The 18,579-nt window shown below is 46.7% G+C and overlaps 1 protein-coding gene across 1 annotated transcript in view; it reads left to right on the forward strand.

The window, feature by feature from the left end:
- uvrag (UV radiation resistance associated gene) overlaps window positions 1-18,579 on the forward strand; it is a 73,591-nt gene that overhangs the window by 6,582 nt on the left and 48,430 nt on the right. The window contains exons 6-10 of the mRNA XM_030360381.1: window positions 550-624; window positions 877-962; window positions 8,774-8,879; window positions 12,070-12,196; window positions 17,999-18,083. Of these exons, the coding sequence (XP_030216241.1) occupies window positions 550-624; window positions 877-962; window positions 8,774-8,879; window positions 12,070-12,196; window positions 17,999-18,083 (479 nt within the window). The remainder of the gene's footprint in view (window positions 1-549; window positions 625-876; window positions 963-8,773; window positions 8,880-12,069; window positions 12,197-17,998; window positions 18,084-18,579) is intronic.

The following is an 18,579-nucleotide window of genomic DNA, read 5'->3' on the forward strand; positions in this document are numbered from 1 at the left end:
TCAAACAGTAAGCCAACAGCGGTTTGAACAAGATGGTATGGGTAGAGGGGAGCTAACAAAACCCCAGTGCACATGACTCCTACATTGTATTCTAAGGCTTTAATTCAGATTTTGTATGGTGAGAGTGAGGAGCAGCGGCCAAACAGCCCAGCCTTGGAGCCCTACGCGTGGCTCCTGCCAGATCCATGACAGGCTTGACCAAAGCACTTTCCCAGTGCGTTTCACGCCAGCTGACCGTTGAAACCGTTCCACGGCAGAGCGGCAGAAATCCGCCCAGTCAGCGGTTTGGAAATATGTTCTTCAAGCCGTCAGCATACAAGAGGGAGAGGGCATCTTTCGTTGCGGTGCAATGAAATAAGTGGATCTAATGGAGGGTTTTCAAGTTGCCTACAATGTCTGGAAGGGAACATGTGTTTTTCTGTATTTCCATGTTATCTGAGAGAGTGAAGCGAGGAGCCGAGGCCAGAGCCATATGTTACGGTCCTACTGTTCTCTTTGTTTTGTTCTGTGCCTTTTCTGCATTATGCCTATGGTCTCGTCTGTCCACAGATTCGCTCCAGGAGTCCAAATGAGATTATATTTGGATTGAATGATGGCTACTACGCAGCTGACCTTGATCATAAGGTAACTGCCCCGGTGCTATCGCTACAAGGGCCTCTCACACACACACACACACACACACACACACACACACACACACACACACACACACACACACACACACACACACACACACACACACACACACACACACTCAAAGACACAGACGCGCACACACACGCAGATATACAGATACAGATGTCTACTGTATTAATGGAATAAGGTTAAATTAGGACTGTCCGGGACATGAACCACTGAGCCGTTGTCTTGCTGCAGGACCTGTCGGAACGCAAGAAGCACAGCCTGCTGCAGGTGGACCAGCACTCTGTCCGCAACTCCTACAGCGTCTTCTCCCTGCTCAGGTGAACCCACTGCTCCCCCTCTCTCTCTTTGTCACATCCTCTTTATGTATCACGCATTTTTCGTCTCATTTCGTAGCTCACATGAACTAGTGCCATTGTGGGAACATACAGTTTCAACAGCGTCTTCCGAAGCAACCACGTAATTTGTCCACTAGATGGTGCCATTGGAATTAACATCTAAGCTAGTGTCCCTGTACTCTATGGGTTCCTCCAAAGCGCCTCCGAATTGCCAAGACTGCAGTCGGCTCTGTATTTCTTGGAAGTTAAAAGACATAAATATGGATAATATGACCATAATGCAGCCAAAGTAAAAGCACATTGTCATCACCGGTCAGGATTAGCTTTTTGATTGTGAATTATTGCTCTAGGGAGTTAAAATACTCAAAAATAAATCCACATTTATCCCACAAGGAGGAGATGATGTCAAGAACTTTAGATATATATGGTGTAGTTGCTACTGGCCTTTGTTGACAAACATGGCCTTGGTTCTTTTTTTTGACCTCTTTCTTAATTTTATATCAATGCGGTCGAATGTAAACACTACTTACGGCGTCACCAGGGCTATCCCCGAGGGGGAAATGCACAGTAAAACAGCAGCCTTATCACATTACATCACCCACCACATCCAATTACCTCCGAGTGGCCGTGGAACCAGGGAGCCAGGAAGAGGACTGGAACCCTTGGGAGAGGACGGCGGGCCCGTCATTAGAGCTCATTGTAAAGTTCCTTCGGCTCGACCCTTTCCTTCCTCGGAAGGCAAATTAGGGGAACGACAGAAATGTCTTCCTGATGTGAACTTTCGTCCTCTCGGGGAACGCGGTAAGAGAGGAGGGCCCTGCCGCCAGCCCGCTGGTGGGCATCTTCTCCCCTCGTCCCGGATGCTTTTTAATGCACAGGGGGGGGGGGGGGGCGGGGAGCCCGATGCGGATGACCGAGGGGAGATCGACCCCCGGTCCAATTATCATCATCATCATCCCTGTCATCCTCGCCACTCTTATGACCTCTGCTCCGGCTCATTTTATTATTAGGGCCTCATTAGCGTTCTAGATTTACAGTGATCGGATCCTGTCGAAATCTATGGAAGCGTTTCTGAAACCTCCCTCTCGCTTATTCCTCATCTTAGGGTCACCTATACGGCGCTCTCTCTCTGTCTTCCTGTACGTTATCTTCCCTCGTTCTCCATTTGTATATGTTTCCTTTGGCTTGCATCCTGTCCAAGCACACTGACATGTTCATGGTTCATGATCCCACACTGCAGAAGGACTCATCAGATACGTCGTTTACCTGCAGTACTGTACCGCCTTACCCCCCTCCCGGCCAACAGGGTTAAAGTTTATTTAAGAGCTTGAACTCCTAGACCGAGTGGTGTACTCCAAGCGCTAGTTTGTTTAGCATAGTGTTTTTTTTTTTTTATATTATTGCTTTTACCTTTTTGGAATATATCCATATGGTGGTTTAAAGTATCTTATCCATGCTTAGCAATAAGGTGCTCGGCCTTGTTTTGGTGATGGAATATAGTAGTTGGTCATCTTTTGTTCCAAGATCTGGGATATCCCTTTAATATGAATGTATTTTTAGTATATTTTGTTTTCTCTAGTCAGCGAGGCATGGCCACGCTCCTTCTAGGACTCCTAGTCCTGGTCTGCTCTTTACTTAAGTGCACAGGGCAACAAGCTATTTGGTTTGGTTTAACGCTATGCCAGGAATGGATGGGACCTCTCTTGCTAACGACACACGCAGGGATCTTGATTAATGATGGCAATTTGTCAGCGAATGAACACCTTTTCTGTTTTTGGTGCTGTTGACAAGACCCCGGGGGCTATTTCAACAACAAGGCAACGTGGGGCGACAAAAGACAACAGGCTTTGATGGAGAGATGGAGGAGAGGCGAACCATCCATCAACAGACTCTTGTTACCTGATTCACGAAGCTGGAAGGCAACGCGGCGTTGCTATGCTCGACACAACAATGGGCCTCTGGGAGGAAGTGAGGCGATCCTGTTGTGCTGGTGATCCGAGAGACGTTCCCCTATTCTCACGGCCACAGTCATGACAGGGTTGGGAGTAGCCCACGTGGAAAGGGAGCAGGGTCAGGGGGAACATGGGGACGGATCCACCAGGGGTTCCCTGACTGCTGTCTCCGTCTGTGAAGCCCGTCCACCACTAAGGCGCAGAGCACTCCATCTTGGTCTGAAGCCTATTCAAGCTCTTTTTTTGCTCCACCTCTGGGTCCTAATGTGTTTTTCCAATGTTTTCTTCAAGTGGCCCGTAAGTGGAGGCACTTGAGTGACCCTGGGATCCTAGGTTGAACGAGGCCATAGAGGAACTATGCGCTAGCTTTCTGACATTGAATAATGTCTGTAATGTTAACATAGGCTGCGTATTTGTTTGGCTGATTTAAACATGGGGCCCGATTGTAGATGCCGCCCCCTCCATAGAACCGTACGCCTGGCTTTGGGAGGCCGAATCTCATGGTTTCACAGCTCTTTGTGGCCGATTTAGCATAGGTGCCACTCCCCGGAGCTCAATGTATCTTCAAATATTTACGTTTGCCACTCACCCACATCCCCTGGCATTTCATTGCATCCTTTTGTTACCATGAATGCACATTGAAGATGCGTGTATGTGGGAAGTCTTTTCTCATTAGATGGCTGCCAGGGTTCTCCCCTGCCTCCGGCTGGCTGAAGGAGGGAGGGTAACCCGCTGAAACTCCACCAATATGGCCCTCACTCTAACATATCACTGAGCATTGAAGTCATACCGCCGGGTCAGTGCCGTCAATGCTGTAACACTAAATGTTTTCTGTTATTGCTGTTCTGATTGGTCCGTGTCACGGAGACATCAGCTGCTACCATGTCGTTCAATGCCTTTATTGGCAGAATCAACCAGCAGGATTTGCCCCTGCAAATTCTTTTTTATTTTTTTATTAAAAGTTTATATTCCTTTTTTTTTTTTTTTTTTTTTTGCTAACTCATGAACATAGCTGGAAAGGAGTCAAAAGTGTTATTCACTTACGACAATTGAAAAAGCTAAACGGCTATTCTTTAACTTGTTGTGAAAGGTAAGAGAGGGAACACAGTAGACATGGCTCAGTATCGCAAGGTTGCCTCTGTACTACGAGGCATAAATGCACATGCACTGTAGGAAAATAACAAAGAAAACGGTTACCCCTTACATATTGTGAACTTTCAAAGATAAGGAGACAATGCATTTGTAAGGGGAACAGTTGGATTAATGTGTTGACATTCCTCTATGATGAGATACAGTCCGAGATGGAATGAGATGTTTATTATGATTCTGTCTATCAGGTCTCCACTCTTGTTCCAGTTTGGTGGGCTGTTATTTCCTCTGCGGAGGTATATATTCCCAGGACATTATCCCTCTTTGTTGCTGCAAAACGTCTCTTAAGATTGTTTTGAATGGGGCAATTTGCTGCTCTCTTCAACAAGGTACGACCCTATTATTTTTGAATAATGGCTGCTGAATATCAAGAGAATACAATCATTTACCCCGTGGAGTTGTTGCCATTAGTGCACATTTGTTTGACAAGTGCACCCGGCACGCCTGAGCGAGACGAACAGCTGGAAGATCCGGCCACACGTTCTTCCATACTCCCATGTCATGGATACCAACCAGGCTGAGATGACAAGGAAAATCAAGGCCATTTACCTTCCCGTTAGTTGAGCACTCGTGCCCCAGGTTTTCTTCTACGAGATCACAGTCGGTTAGTTTGTGGTTCCCAATAATTTTTGTTGGTGTGCAAAATAAGCAAACCGAATGAGTCAAATTTTCATCAACCTCATTGATCCATGTCTGCAGATCAAAAAAAGGTCAGTTAAAAAGTTGGATACACCCAAACAGGGCCCGTGGTTCGGAATGCCCTTGTTTAAGGATGGAGAATCTCTGGAGAAATGCAATATTTCTGTAAGAGTGAGGGTTCACATTTATGCCAAGAAAGCACTACCTTCCCCCCCCCTCCCCCCCCTCCCAATTCCTTCTAGATGTGCTGGAGCAGAGTCCATCTTGAACTGCACATCCTCTCTGCGCTTTCTCTGCGGTGCACAACTGATCCACAAAAAGTTTCCATTGTTGCGTCAAAGCGGTCTTTGAAAACAAGGGATACAGGCAGGGGAAAAGTACCCCCCCAAAAAAAAACAACGAAAGGGCCAAAAATCATGTAAACACACAAAACAAGGTTGCTGAAGACAGCGCACGACACTGTTCCAGGGAATGGAACGCGTCCAAAGCCGGGATCTCTCATCGGGATTCACGCTCACGTGTCCCGGGCCGTAATCCCCTCGTCTGGAGGGGTGGTGAACAAAGCCGTGAGACAGACCACAGAGACAACTGATGAGCGCTCCCATACTGGCCCCTGGTCCCTAATCGCTGTACGCCAGATGACACATCTGCCTTCGCTAACGCCGACCCCGCATCTGTGATTGTGGCGAGATAGCGAACGTTGGATCGCAGTGCGCCGCATAAACCCTGGTAAATATTTAGTTTAAGGCAATCGACGGAGGGGAAACAGGGAAAACAGGGAAATCAGCGGAAAACAGGATGGGTGTTGGAACACCTTCCAGCTGACTGCTGCCCGCCAGCAACACTGGAACGATCTTTTAATAGGCCGGAAGAGATTCTGTCAACATATAAAGAGCTTTTATATTTATGTTGGGTGACAATTCATGCCTATTAAATCCTTTTCAAACTTCCATAATCTGCCTCAAAAGTCCCCATCTCAAAATCGTTCTAGTGTGTGTGTGTGTGTGTGTGTGTGTGTGTGTGTGTGTGTGTGTGTGTGTGTGTGTGTGTGTGTGTGTGTGTGTGTGTGTGTGTGTGTGTGTGTGTGTGTGTGTGTGTGTGTGTGTGTGTGTGTGTGTGTGCAGCATCCAGGGTGTTGACTCTGACACCCTGGCTGATCTTTTCCCATGATCGGAATGAGCAAATATTTCTGTCATTTATTTTTCTTACGTTTTATCGACACGACAGTGCCAAGTGCAACACTCGACAGTCATAACTTCCTGGGGTAACACCCGTAGCGTAGCCGTTAGCTTCCCCCCCTCCCCTCTCTTACCTCGAAAAAACAAAACAAGACAAAAGTTGTCACGGCTTTGTGGGAATGTGTGCTCTGGACCGTTGCCTCGCGGTTGTAGTGCTTGCACGCTGACGCCCACCACCTCTCCCTCGCCACCTCCAGACCATGGGATCTGACGGGCAGGCCCTGAGCCTGGACTTGCCTTGAGCGATAAGGGGGCAGACAAGCATGAAAGGGGGAGGGACAGGAGATAACTGCTCTCACCTAGGGGAAGATGCCAGATCAGATTCCACCATGGCAATCACCTAAACAGATGTAGCTGTCAAAACAGCTTTGCCCCGGCGTTCCTAAGCGTGATCAACCGTCGGCTATCGCTGTCACATCGCACAGATAAATAATGAAAGTAAAAAAAAAAAAAAAAAAGCAAGGATGGAATTGTAAAAATAAACCGCTTTTTTCCTGGATGCCTCCTCCCTTAAATTCTAACAGAATGACATTTATTGAGTGGGTGCAAACCAGATGGAGTAATATCCCAAGGTGACCATGTGATTTTAATTTGAGGAAAAAGTCTGGGAGGGAGCCCCCTGGGATTTGTAAAATTACCCCCACCAAGCCGAACGCCTGTTTAACAGAGCCTCGCTAACCAAACCCACTCCAGGAGAGCATTTCTCGGAGGCTCACGGCAAGTGCATACCAAAACATAAACCCGTCACATCAAAGTCAAATGCAATGCCTATTTCTTTTATTATCCACACCAGAAGAATTCCCTCTCCTCCTGTTCTTCTGTGTTTATGTGCGTCGTCAGTGTCTGGTGTTGCGTTGTTCACGGCGGAAGGTGGATCGTCAAGCAACTTGTTGGGACGTCTGAGGAATTGTTAGTAAGCAGAAGAAGAGAGTGATTTGGGGTTTACTTATCTTGATCTTGTCCTTTTCCTTTGGTTTATTATAGAATCATAGCGTTCTGTGGAACTAAAGGTGAATGCATTTCCTAGCCATCCCTTGCAGGAGAGATCCTTTAAGATGGGTTCCTTTTTCCCACTCGGTTTGGGTCAGAGTTTTACTGTGGGCTGCTTTAGAAGTTAGGGTTATCTAATGTAGGCCTATCAAGCCATTTGTGACCGTAGATGTGATACAGGGATATACTTACTGCTCTTGGGTGGAATTCAACTTAAAGGTACTATAGTATGATACACAATATTTGTTCTTGCAGATGTAATAAAGCATGCTCCATTGCAGTGTGACAACATGGTGTTATTATTTAATTGGATAAGGTGGTAAATCGCTTCCAAATTTGTGTTTCGTTATATGGCACGACGGTACAAAAGCAATGATAGGTAGGTAGCATAAGATAATCCTGCAGTATATCATATAACCAATTGTGTGTGTTTCTCTGGCCTCCTGACTTTGTCCTGAGCAGTGGCTGTGAAGAAGTTTTGAGAAAAACGCTCTATGAATAATCAGGGGGGGGTTGCTTTTTATTAAAATTTGTTGATGCATGACATGAAGTCATGATATTGTTTTTTTTATCTGCCTCGACCAAGCGCTAGCCGTCGGTCCAATAGGATCTCAGCTGGTAGAACCCCCTTCACACCACACCAGCGAGAGGGAGAGCGAGCTCTCACGCCGTACGATCAACGCACATAAATCAAGCAGAAAACCCTCACATCCTTGGGGCTCGCAGACCGCTGTGACAACGTGCGGTCTAATTACTGGTTCCATCCCCCAGCAAAGTTTTGTCATGGCTCATCCTCCCAACATGTGGAATGGCCGTCTGATGTTGGTTTAATCGGGTCCCGTGGGCTCTGTTGTGGCAGTTTGTTTTGTGTGTGTGTGTGTGTGTGTGTGTGTGTGGGGGGGGGGGGTCCTTCTCTTTGTGAGAGAAGGCTAGATGCTGAAACATTTCTGGACGTTTAAACAAGTTCCCTGATTGATGGCTGCAGTTATTCTCATGCAGTTTGTTGTTTTTGTGGCTGTCGTTTGTGGCTGTGAATAAACAATGGTATTAAGAAGATGAAAGTATGACAAAAAACGTCACTTTGTATGGCCTACGTTGTTTTATTGTATGGTGCATTTCAGGGTTAGCGGTGGCTTTTAAGGTTTTTGCCTCGTTCTCCACGCTAGACAGGTTGGAGTTTGGATGGGAACATTTGATCTCATGCTTTGGTAAGATCTATTAGACGATAATAGTAGATTAAAATTCTCTCGGGCTATTTGCGGTCCGGGATTTCAAAACGTTATCCTTTTTTCGGGGTATTTATAACCCTTACGACAGTAATTCTAATACTCCCTTGGATTTTCATTATCCCGTTTCATGTTTTCAATATCCATGTTGTTCTTTGTTCAGCATTGGTCTGTTCATTTACTTTCCAATTTTGTGCGGAGGGACCATAAAGAACTTTGTCGATTAATCCCAGTCCGTGGCGAGCAGCGGTCCTCATTACTATCGGGGGTCAGCTTCTTTCCTGTACACACACAAACACCCACACACAAACGGCCGGGAAAGTCCTCCTAAACCCTCATGTGGTCAGAGACCCAAACAAACTCGCTTTTTTTCACTAATGCTTAACAATATATTTGACAGTTGATGGGTTTTTGCTCATGCCCTGCAACTTTAATAGACCATTTTTGTATGTTTAATTTAAAAGCTTACTGTATATGTGTCAAAAATAATGAGGAAAAGCAGTAGAGGTTGAGCTCTTTCAGGTTATTCCCACTGTGCGATTGCGATTGGAGACGGCCTCCCAGCCTCATGGTTGTCTCGTGTTTCCCTCCGCTGGCAGGCTCCACACGGCCCAGAGAGCCATCAAGCAGACCCAGGTGACTGTGCAGAAGATCGGGAAGGAGATCGAGGAGAAGCTGAGGACGACGGCTGCTTGCACAGAGCGGGTGAGACGCTCGGCTCCAGACTTGGTGACGCTTATAAATTCATCGGAGTTTAGAAGTAGAAAAGATACATTTTGCAGATATCATTTTTTTTTTTACTTTTCTTAAATACACAAAGGTGTATCGAGGCTCTCTGGAATACTCATCGTGGATATGGTATCAGTTGGTGGAAGCAATTTATTTGCATGGTGTATGTTTATATTATCATATATCATTATCACCAACAGATCAGAATATGCTATGGAAGTGGAGAAGGTTTCGTGGTTAATAGTGCAGCTAGGGTTAATAGGATTGTTATAGAACCATAATACACAGTGGATGTGCATCGTGTTTGCTTTATATTCACCCCTCCCATAAGGAGGATCCTCCGCACAGGGGAAATCAAGAAAAGCCCATCCGACATAGCAATGTAATTGGCCGCCGCGCAGCTGTGAAAACGAAGTGCTAATCCCCAGGTACGCGACGAGGCCGTGTTTATTCTAAACAAATCGCCTCAAAAGCGCTCCCGCTCTCTGCTGCGTTAAAGGCCCCGGGGGGAAAGGGGTGGGGGGAGGAGGGGGTCACGCTGACGCCCTCCGCTGTCAGGTAGAGCTTCCCTCGCTCAAAGGATGTTAACCCCGCTCCCTCTCCCGTTGCTTTTAACATCACATACCTTTCAGATCATGTGCAAATACATAGCGATGTCGTGTGCTTTGTTGTACAGCTGCCTTAACGGCAGATTGTAGAGGGATTTCTAGCATGTTAACGCAGGATATTGAAGGTGTGTGTGTGGTATGTTTTAGTTAGCATAGTTGACAGCGGTGTCCTATAGTCTGAAATGTCATCATAACATGACCGAATTGGTGGTCGAAATAAACTATGAAAGAAAGAGGAGACCCCGAAATACATCATGATAACGGGTGTAATTGTATGATACAAACTCGTTTATAGATGTCATATCTGGTTTGAATGATGTGGGACGTGTTATGATGGAGTCATGGTGTGTGTGTATTATATCAATATGGAGCGTTACACAAACGGTTTTCTGAGCTTGCCCACAATCCACTCTTGCTCTACACTGCCTCTCTACTCCCCCATCTGTTACCATTTTTTTATTTTGACCTTTCTTACAATTTTTCTGTCCCCATCCCCCTATTCCTTCCCCTCATGAGGCAGCACTTCTGTAGCTCTCACACAATAAGACCCCCCAACTGTAGTCTGTACCAGGGCCCTCAAAGAAGCCCTTTATTAAAAGACAGGACCGGGCCGCCTACACGTTCAGTGAAATCAATTACAGTGTCCTTTTCAGGTCACGGCAAGAAATAAATCCACTTTTTCCTTTTAGTTGGAAAAAAAAACGGCATTGCCAGTGAGAAATGTGGGGGTTAGGGAATACTTTGTAAGGGTTCTGCCGATTAGTCTCCATCTTCTCGCGTGTGAGATACACACAGTGTGGATGGATCAAAGCGGCACTGCAAACCCCCTCCCCCGGCCCTTTCACCCTCTCACCCACACTCAACCATTAATCTGGGGGGTTATAATGTACACACACACACACACACACACACACACACACACACACACACACACACACACACACACACACACACACACACACACACACACACACACACACACACACACACACACAGGGAGACACACACACACACACACACACACACACAGGGAGACACACACACAGCCAGTCCCCCACACCCCATGTCTGCTGCATATTTACTCAGCTGACCAACTGCCATTTGATGTTCACTACAGTCAGTCTCTGTCTCTTTCTCTCTCTCCCTCTTCCTCTCTCTTCCTCAATCTCTCACTGCCGCTCTGTCTCTCGCCCTCTCTCCCCCCCAACCCCACACACATGGAGGACATGACCTATCTGTCAACTCGCCGCTCTGGCAGTGAACGTGTAGGAGGAGGCTTTGGTGGTTCGTGCCATAGCTGGAGGCTGTTAGCAAGTGCATGTGTGTGAGCATCAGGGTCCGACACTTTAAAAGGAGGCTAGAGATGGAGGCCCTATCGGCCGTCTCGCTGCGACGGCTCCCTGTTTTGCCCCAACAAACCCTCAGAAGACCCGAAGAAGAAAGAGTTTTTTCCTATCAAAGATGGCTATCTGGAGGTGGCTGCGTGTGATGCCACAGCCCGACATTCCTCCCTCTCTCGAATGTGTCATCGCTCCATCGGTTGCCCGCCTCCACACTCTTCAACATCTCTTTAAAGTTGTCCGCAGCCCCCACTCCCATATAAACCGAATGTAAATATTGTACGTGGCATCATACATATTATTATTATACACAATACTGCTCCCTTCCACAACTTCCCGCGGCTGCTGCTGTTACCCATTAGATTTCCCCCACACAACTCCACGGTCCCCTTCCCCCTAGCCAGGAGATAGAGTGGTTGAAGTGGGGGCGTACGATGCAGGGGCCGTCCTCCGTGAAAGGTAGATGGATGTTTTGCTAATCACCTGCAGCCGCCCGCCACAAGAATCTCCTGCTGTCCCCGGGAACGCGGCGTCTATCTAGCCAATGGTTATGGCTAGATAGACTGGGAGCAAGGTGGGGGGAGGTTCATCATCTGGGGCTGATGGACTCCTACCTGGGTGTTGCGTCTTGGGAGACGGCCCGGTATTTTGGAGGTGTCTCTTCTGCGTGCTGCCGTCTTTGAGCCACGTGTTCGCGTGTGTGCTTCTCTTTGACAGTTATACTGCGTGCCTCGTCTTTATCACTTCTAGTGTTGGGCTGGGGCTAGGGGAGGGTTAAGAAAGGTGAGGCCATGTGTGCTGGGTGTGGTGTTGTGATTGTGTTTGCCTGCAGCACTGGTCGGTATGCAGTGTCCTCATCTGTGATAAAAAAAAAAAAATGATACCTGTTGCATCATGTATGTGTTGTTATTTTCTTTTTCCATGCTTTCAATGTTACGTAGATACATTTTTCAGTTCGGGTAGCATAATCAATTGATGATCTGAGCTGTTATATCCTTAAATTTATTTATCTTTCATACATATACATTTAGCCTTTCCATATAGTTATTCAAATAATTTCAGGAACATTACCCTGTTGAACCTATTTCTTATCTCTGAACTGGTTCGGATCAGTACAGCGCTAAGAGCAGTGTATTTCCTTTTATATCAGTATTAATCAGCATCTCCTCATTTCTCCTGTGTCCCCCACCTCCGCCCCCCTGCCGGCCCCGTGAGCAGAAGAAGGAGCGGGAGTGCATGGAGCTGTGCCTCGGTGTGCTGCGCAGCGAGCTGCAGCGCCAGAGGAAGGCGCTGGGCAGGGAGACGGACCAGAGGCAGAAGGAGCGGGCGCAGCTTAACAAGAAAGGTAGCCACGCCTAGGGCTGCTCGATTATGAGGAAATCATGATTGTTTTGGTCAACATTGAGATCAGGATTTTTCAAACGATTAATTTTGAGTTTGAAAACGTGATGCATTAGCTCAGCATGGCGCTCTTAAAAAAACTTTGTAACAGAGAACTTTGAAATTTCCCCTTAAAAAAATACACAAAATGTTCAAATAGAAAACGATTTACAAATATGTATCCAGCTGCAATTTCTATAAAACATTTAATGAATGAAATGCATAAACTACAAAAAAACAAATCAATCGTTAACCAGATTATTTTTGTTTGGAGAAACACGGCAAACACGAGAGAAATGGTCTACCGGGAGCGGGGCTTCGGCCTGTTGGGTTTGGCACCCAGCGGATGCTTGGTTTAAAGTGGCGCTTGTTTGCGTTTCTGGATTAACGTGCGGTCGGTCGGTGACCTTCGAGCGCAGCGACGCCATGGTCACTCACCGGAGATCAATCCGAAACTGCTTTCCTCCTCGCATCTCAGAAGGGAGTAGAGTAGAGGGGTATGATGTCATGCTGCTGCACACACCGACAGTAGATTATCGATCAACCAACAATGGCGGCCAAGAGTAAACATCTTGACGTGGTTAAGATGTCGTGCGATTTCCTTTGAGTCTGCAGTGATCTTTGTTTCCCGGTATGATCGGTAAACATATTAGAAAGTGTGGTGTGTGCAAATATCCATGACCTCTATTGAGTAAACTGATTGCATAAGTGATCCCAGGTCAAAGGTCACCATACTTGAACTTGGGTTCACGTTACACACACACATGCTCACAAAAACACACTCACACACAAACACACACTATCTACACCTGTATTGTATTGAGGAATGCCTTTGGTTTCAGCGGTGCTCTAAATCAGATGTGCTTAACTATATGGCACCTATCAACTCTCAATACCTTTCTCCTGGCACTCTGTCATGTCTGAGACTGAAGGGGAGTTCTGCAGTGCTAACCTTCGGAAAGAATCCCGTTTTGAGTTACTTTGGTGTTGATGCGGAACACACATTAAACATTAAATTCACAACACAGACTTAAATAACCTCTGTAGTTTGAATGCGTACACATACACAAACGATTGTATTGAGGTTTGAGTTGTGTGCACTTAAAAAAATATAAAAACATAAAACAAACAATCAAGCAGCATCATAGAAACACCCATTTCTTCTTCGCCAGATAATTGGCACTATCCTTCAGGCTTCCTCGACGGACCCTGGAGGAAGGGGAACAGATACGGGGGTCTTCCCATGTTATTTCCACAAACAAACACGCGCCAGGGCGTTAAACGGCGGGCAGAGGTCAAACTGCGCTCTGCAACACGTTACACTTTACTGCAGCATCCTTGGCGCTCGAAACGTTTATGGACCTGAGAGATCAAACGCAAGCTGGCTGCTGAACTTTATAGGGTACTCACCATCCAGAGCCAGTCTCGACTTAAGAGCAGAGACATTTGTGTGGTTTCTGAGGCGCCTTTCAAAGGGCCCGGATGAAACGCAGCACTTGGGTCCGTGTGTCCGTCCCCACTGGCGGTGTTTGTCTAAACGCAGTGTGCACAAACAGCTCCCCGGGATTCTGATGGATCAACTCTAGCTGTTGTTTGGCCTCAAGGCAGGGCACCTCAGATGGCCACCGAGAGCTGTGATGGAGGCTGTTAATGACTGGCGACACACACACACACACACACACACACACACACACACACACACACACACACACACACACACACACACACACACACACACACACATCAAAATGGAATAAAAGCTGTGTGTGTGTCGAACGTGGGTTGGTTTCTTTGTTCCTCGATCCTGACAAATGACCCTTAATCTTCTGACTCTTTACCTGTCACCAGTCAGTCTATGGCCAAAGGAACTCCATGCCCTCCCTTCTCGACATCCCATTCATGGCCCTTCTCCAGAAAGGACAGGTGCTTATTAGAAAGCACAGGGGAAGAAAAAGTACCGGGGCCTAGTCCAAGAATGCAAAGGTATTTATGGGGCTATACGAAGAAGCTAAGGCTAAAATTATGGTACTGTGAGATGTTTTTCTTCTCCCGTCTTCCCAGGGGTCTCATAGCTCACATCCCGCAGAACACGCTGTTTGCTTCCCATATATTACTCACGACGACTGTATGAACGTTAACGTAAACGTTTGCGAATCGGCCCCGGCCTGGGAAATAACTTGCACGTTAATTATACCATTAGCCGACAGGTGTGTACGGGAGTTAATACAGTCTGATTGGATTTGGACCTTCACCAACATGCCCGTAGGGCTGCATCGGGAGGTGTCAGTGATATAGAACGAGTCACCTCAGACGTGGCTCGTCTGGCAAAACACATGCAACGGCGTACATTTAAGGTTAGACGCGTCTGGACCGGGCTTTGTTGCACAGCCTGGTTTCAGACACATCTATAATTTTTCAACTATCATCAACTACCTTGGAGACCGTTTCTCTGTTCATTGTCAGCTGGAGGCTGTCATTTTCCACACATTCCCCCCTGCCCCTGTTCTTTATTAAAGTGCAGCTTCCACCCGAGCCCATTCTGGCTCCATAAACCGTACGGTCACAGAGTCCCATTAAACGCTGTATGGCCCTTCAGGGGGTATTCTGTGTCCACGGCCGAGCTCCGATCCCCTTTGTCTCACTCCCAGGGCCGAGACCCGTACCGCACAGTGTGGTCTTCCTATCTCTCGCAAGGCAGCCATTGGTGGCAGTGCAGCACCGCTAGTGCTAACCCTTATCAGCCATCGCGGCAAAATACTACCCTGTTATTCTCAGGAAACCAACTCCACTCAAAACAAATGGAGCAGAAAACCAACCCAAAGTGTGTGTGTGTGTGAAACCAATATCCTTGAAGATGCAAAGAGGATTATTGTCTGGGATGTTTTTTGACGGATGTGCTAGAGACTTGCGAAAGTCCAACCAACTGCACGAGCAGCCTAGTACTTTTTAAAGCCTCATGCATCACCAGGCGCTGTATCCTCCTGACAGGTTAACAACCACCCCTTCAATACCTGCTGATTAACAGCAACGCTGAACTCTCGTAGGGAGGGTACATTTGAGGATATGAGTTGTTGTTCTTTCCCATGGTGCGTGTCATAAATACCTCAAAAAGGGCAGGCTAGCTTGAAATAACGGCTTCGTGTCATTTTCAATTTTCGATTCGGATTTCACCTAATTTATGCATCAAAAACGATATATTGTAAAGTGTCTCAGAACTTAGTATCAAGGTCTTGATTTATATCCTTTTCAGCCGAGACCACAGCATCTCCCTCTCCCCCTCACAGGCACCACCGCCAACGCTGTCGTAGCCAGATGGCATAAATCATGTTTTGCGTCGGGCGTTTATTGTACTTAATAAACTGTACTAGTTATTCTCACCCGGCGAAGCGCTACTCACTTTCCCCCGGTCCAATAAATGTCCAGTGTAAACGGGAAGGGGGGTGGGGGTGTCATGAGGTCTCATATTGAAGTCATCATTGTTAGGTGCTCATTAGGCTCTCGTTAGCCTTTCTCCTCCCCGCAGAAGCTAAACCCCCTAAACCCTATAGCATCCTGTACTGCGGCTGCCATCTTGATTGAGGACATGGGTTGATGGCTACTGCAGTTGTAGTCAGTCCTAATGACTTTCTAAGACACCCCCCCCCCCCCATATGACTGTGTATTACATTGATAAAAATCACAACTCCATACTACATACCTGAACCCCTTATCAGGGCTTGGTAAATGCCCTGTTCACAGATATTATATTGGTTTATATTACAAGTCTATTGTTGTATTAGTAATATTTTAGGCAAGGCAAGCCAACTTTATTCATATAAGACTTTTCATACACGAGGCAGACTCAAAGTGCTTCACATAGAAGCCAATTGTAGAACAATGTGAAGCATTGTCATACAATAAAATAAAATAAGGCATTTCTTTGTTTCACATTTCCGCTGCGTCCTGTTGGCTGCTTTGCCTTACTGTTTGAATAGCCATTGGGAATACATATTTTAGATATTTTATACCCACAGTTGGTACGCCCCATTTTCAGATGTCTTTGGAACTGTAGCTTAGTTCTGGGCTTCGTCCAAACTAAACAACTGCTGCACCATATCATTTATAAAAAGATCTCCTTGTACTTTGGTACCATATCGAAAAGCTAGATTATGAATGAGTAACTTTCACTGTTGCCTGTGTTGAATGTGCAGAATGTATGCTAAGGGTGTGACCGTTCAGGTGAGTGAAAACCCACTCACGGTTTTTGGTCATGGATTTCGGTTCGGTACTGGCTGAGTATATTATACAAAAAAAAAAGGAGTATAATAAATCCTGCTACTATAAAGTACCAGTGTTTTATAGTTATTTCATGGCTGGGACTCCAAAAAGTGCTAAAGTCAGGTTGCTTTTTTTGGTCTGCCGTACCGTGTTTCCATCAGTCCCGAACGCTGCGTGTCTACCGGCTGACCCATGCGTATCGTCCTGTACGGTATTGTTGAGGGTAACCATAACACCCGTAATGGGTACCATACTCTCACAGGAGAGATCATCCTAATTAGAGCCAAACAGCTAAACCTTTGTGGATGCGTGCGAACCACAACACGAAAACAGACACATTCTGTCCAGAGAACCGGAGGACTGCTGTGATACAGTACATTGTGTTTGTTTTTCGGCCGCGGAGCCGTGTCGTGATGTTTTCCTGCTGGATTGCTTTAGGAGGATGAAAGGGTGAAATGATGATGGATGAATATTGCAAAAGCTGGGCTTACTTCTACACTGTACCGTGCGGTGTTTAGACCAAAACATAACACAACAAAAAATAAAAGGGAAAATCAAAAGTTTGCACGAGAAAACTTCTGTAGTCTAATCTGAAACCTGACAGACTTAATCTCCCCCGCTACATCAGTCTGGGGCTCTAATCAGATTGACACCGCGTCCCGTCGCGAACACCACCATAACCAGCACCAGCATCGCCCCCCATGGCACGGCTCCCCTAACCCTGTCCTCTACCTAACTCCTTGTGGCGGCCCCCATCCCCGGAGCGTCTCGTCTCGAGCCAAGCGGCTTTCACGAACAGGAAGTAGTTTAGGAGAAGGCAGGCTCCTGAGGTCCGCATGAGTGATGGCCCACGATATTAGCGTTAAAGCTCAGCCTGTCTGCAGACATTCAGCCTGATGGCAGCTTCAAGGTCGCTCTCCTCACATTCCAAACCCCTAAGCCCCCTTCCTTTACGATGATGCCCTCTTTTGTTTATTTCTTCCCCCCTCTCCCCCCTCTCTTTTTTGTTTGAGGTGACTTTGGTGTTGCAGTTCAAGAGAAGTTCTTGCTTCCAAGAGAAAAGCTCTTCTAGGTCTTCTCTGGGAGTTTGGACTGTGCAGCCAAGCTTCGTTGACTTGGTGTACGGTTCTGATTGTATAATCGGATCCAATCATTTTCGGGCTTTCCAGGGTGATGGGTGAGACACAAAGCGTCTGCCAACTGTATCAAGTATTGTCCTTATCTGCACATTTTTGTTTATTTGCCTAGCTCTGTATTTACACCCTCTGACAAATCCTGTAATCATCTCACACATGCCGTGTGTTTTTTATGTGTCAAAAGGGAAATGGGTTGTGTCTGATCGAATGCGGTCTATTTGATGTCGGACAAACTTCAACAGCAGATGGCACAGAACCAGGAGCTAGCCCACCCACCTGTGCAAATTTACCAGAACATAGTGTAACTAGCAATTTTCTGTCTCTCTGTCCCTTACTTGTTCTCTATCTTTCTCGTTCGCTATCTCTCTTGCCAGAGGAAGCGTTCTCCTTTCAGCGCCAAAGTCTGGAGGAAGAGAAGGAGTCCTTAGCCAAGCAGCAGAAGGAATGCACCGCCAAGAGGTATCTATGAACCTGTAATTAGCCATCGCTTTATCTCTGCTTGTGTACACACAAAACAAAAAACGGGTCCCTTTTTTACCTCCCCATCCTAAACAGAACAGACAATCTGTGAGCGATTACCCAGGTTGCATTGCACTGAATGAAGTGATCCATTGTGCCAGTCAGTTGTTTTGAACATTTTTGAGAAGACATTGTGAGGCCTTCTGAGAATAACAAGTGTGGGTGGGGTCTCTAGGACGGAGCCAAGGGTGTCTATTTGTGTGTTTTTAACTAGAGACTATGTATACTCTGCTAAAAGAAGGGTTTGTTTACGTAGGCCTAAGGCGGGAGCGGAGGGTGGCCCGCTGAAGTCCGCCCCTACCTCTGCATACGAGTCACAGTTTTTTTTTGTCTCCAGCGTACCTGGCAACTGCGGGTAGTTCAGCCTCGACCCGGGAAACACTAGCGGGCCCCAAGAAAATTAGTCCTTTCAGAGGAAATGAACACTGACACTGCT

Source organism: Gadus morhua, chromosome 7, assembly GCF_902167405.1.
Source record: "Gadus morhua chromosome 7, gadMor3.0, whole genome shotgun sequence".
NCBI lineage: Eukaryota > Metazoa > Chordata > Actinopteri > Gadiformes > Gadidae > Gadus > Gadus morhua.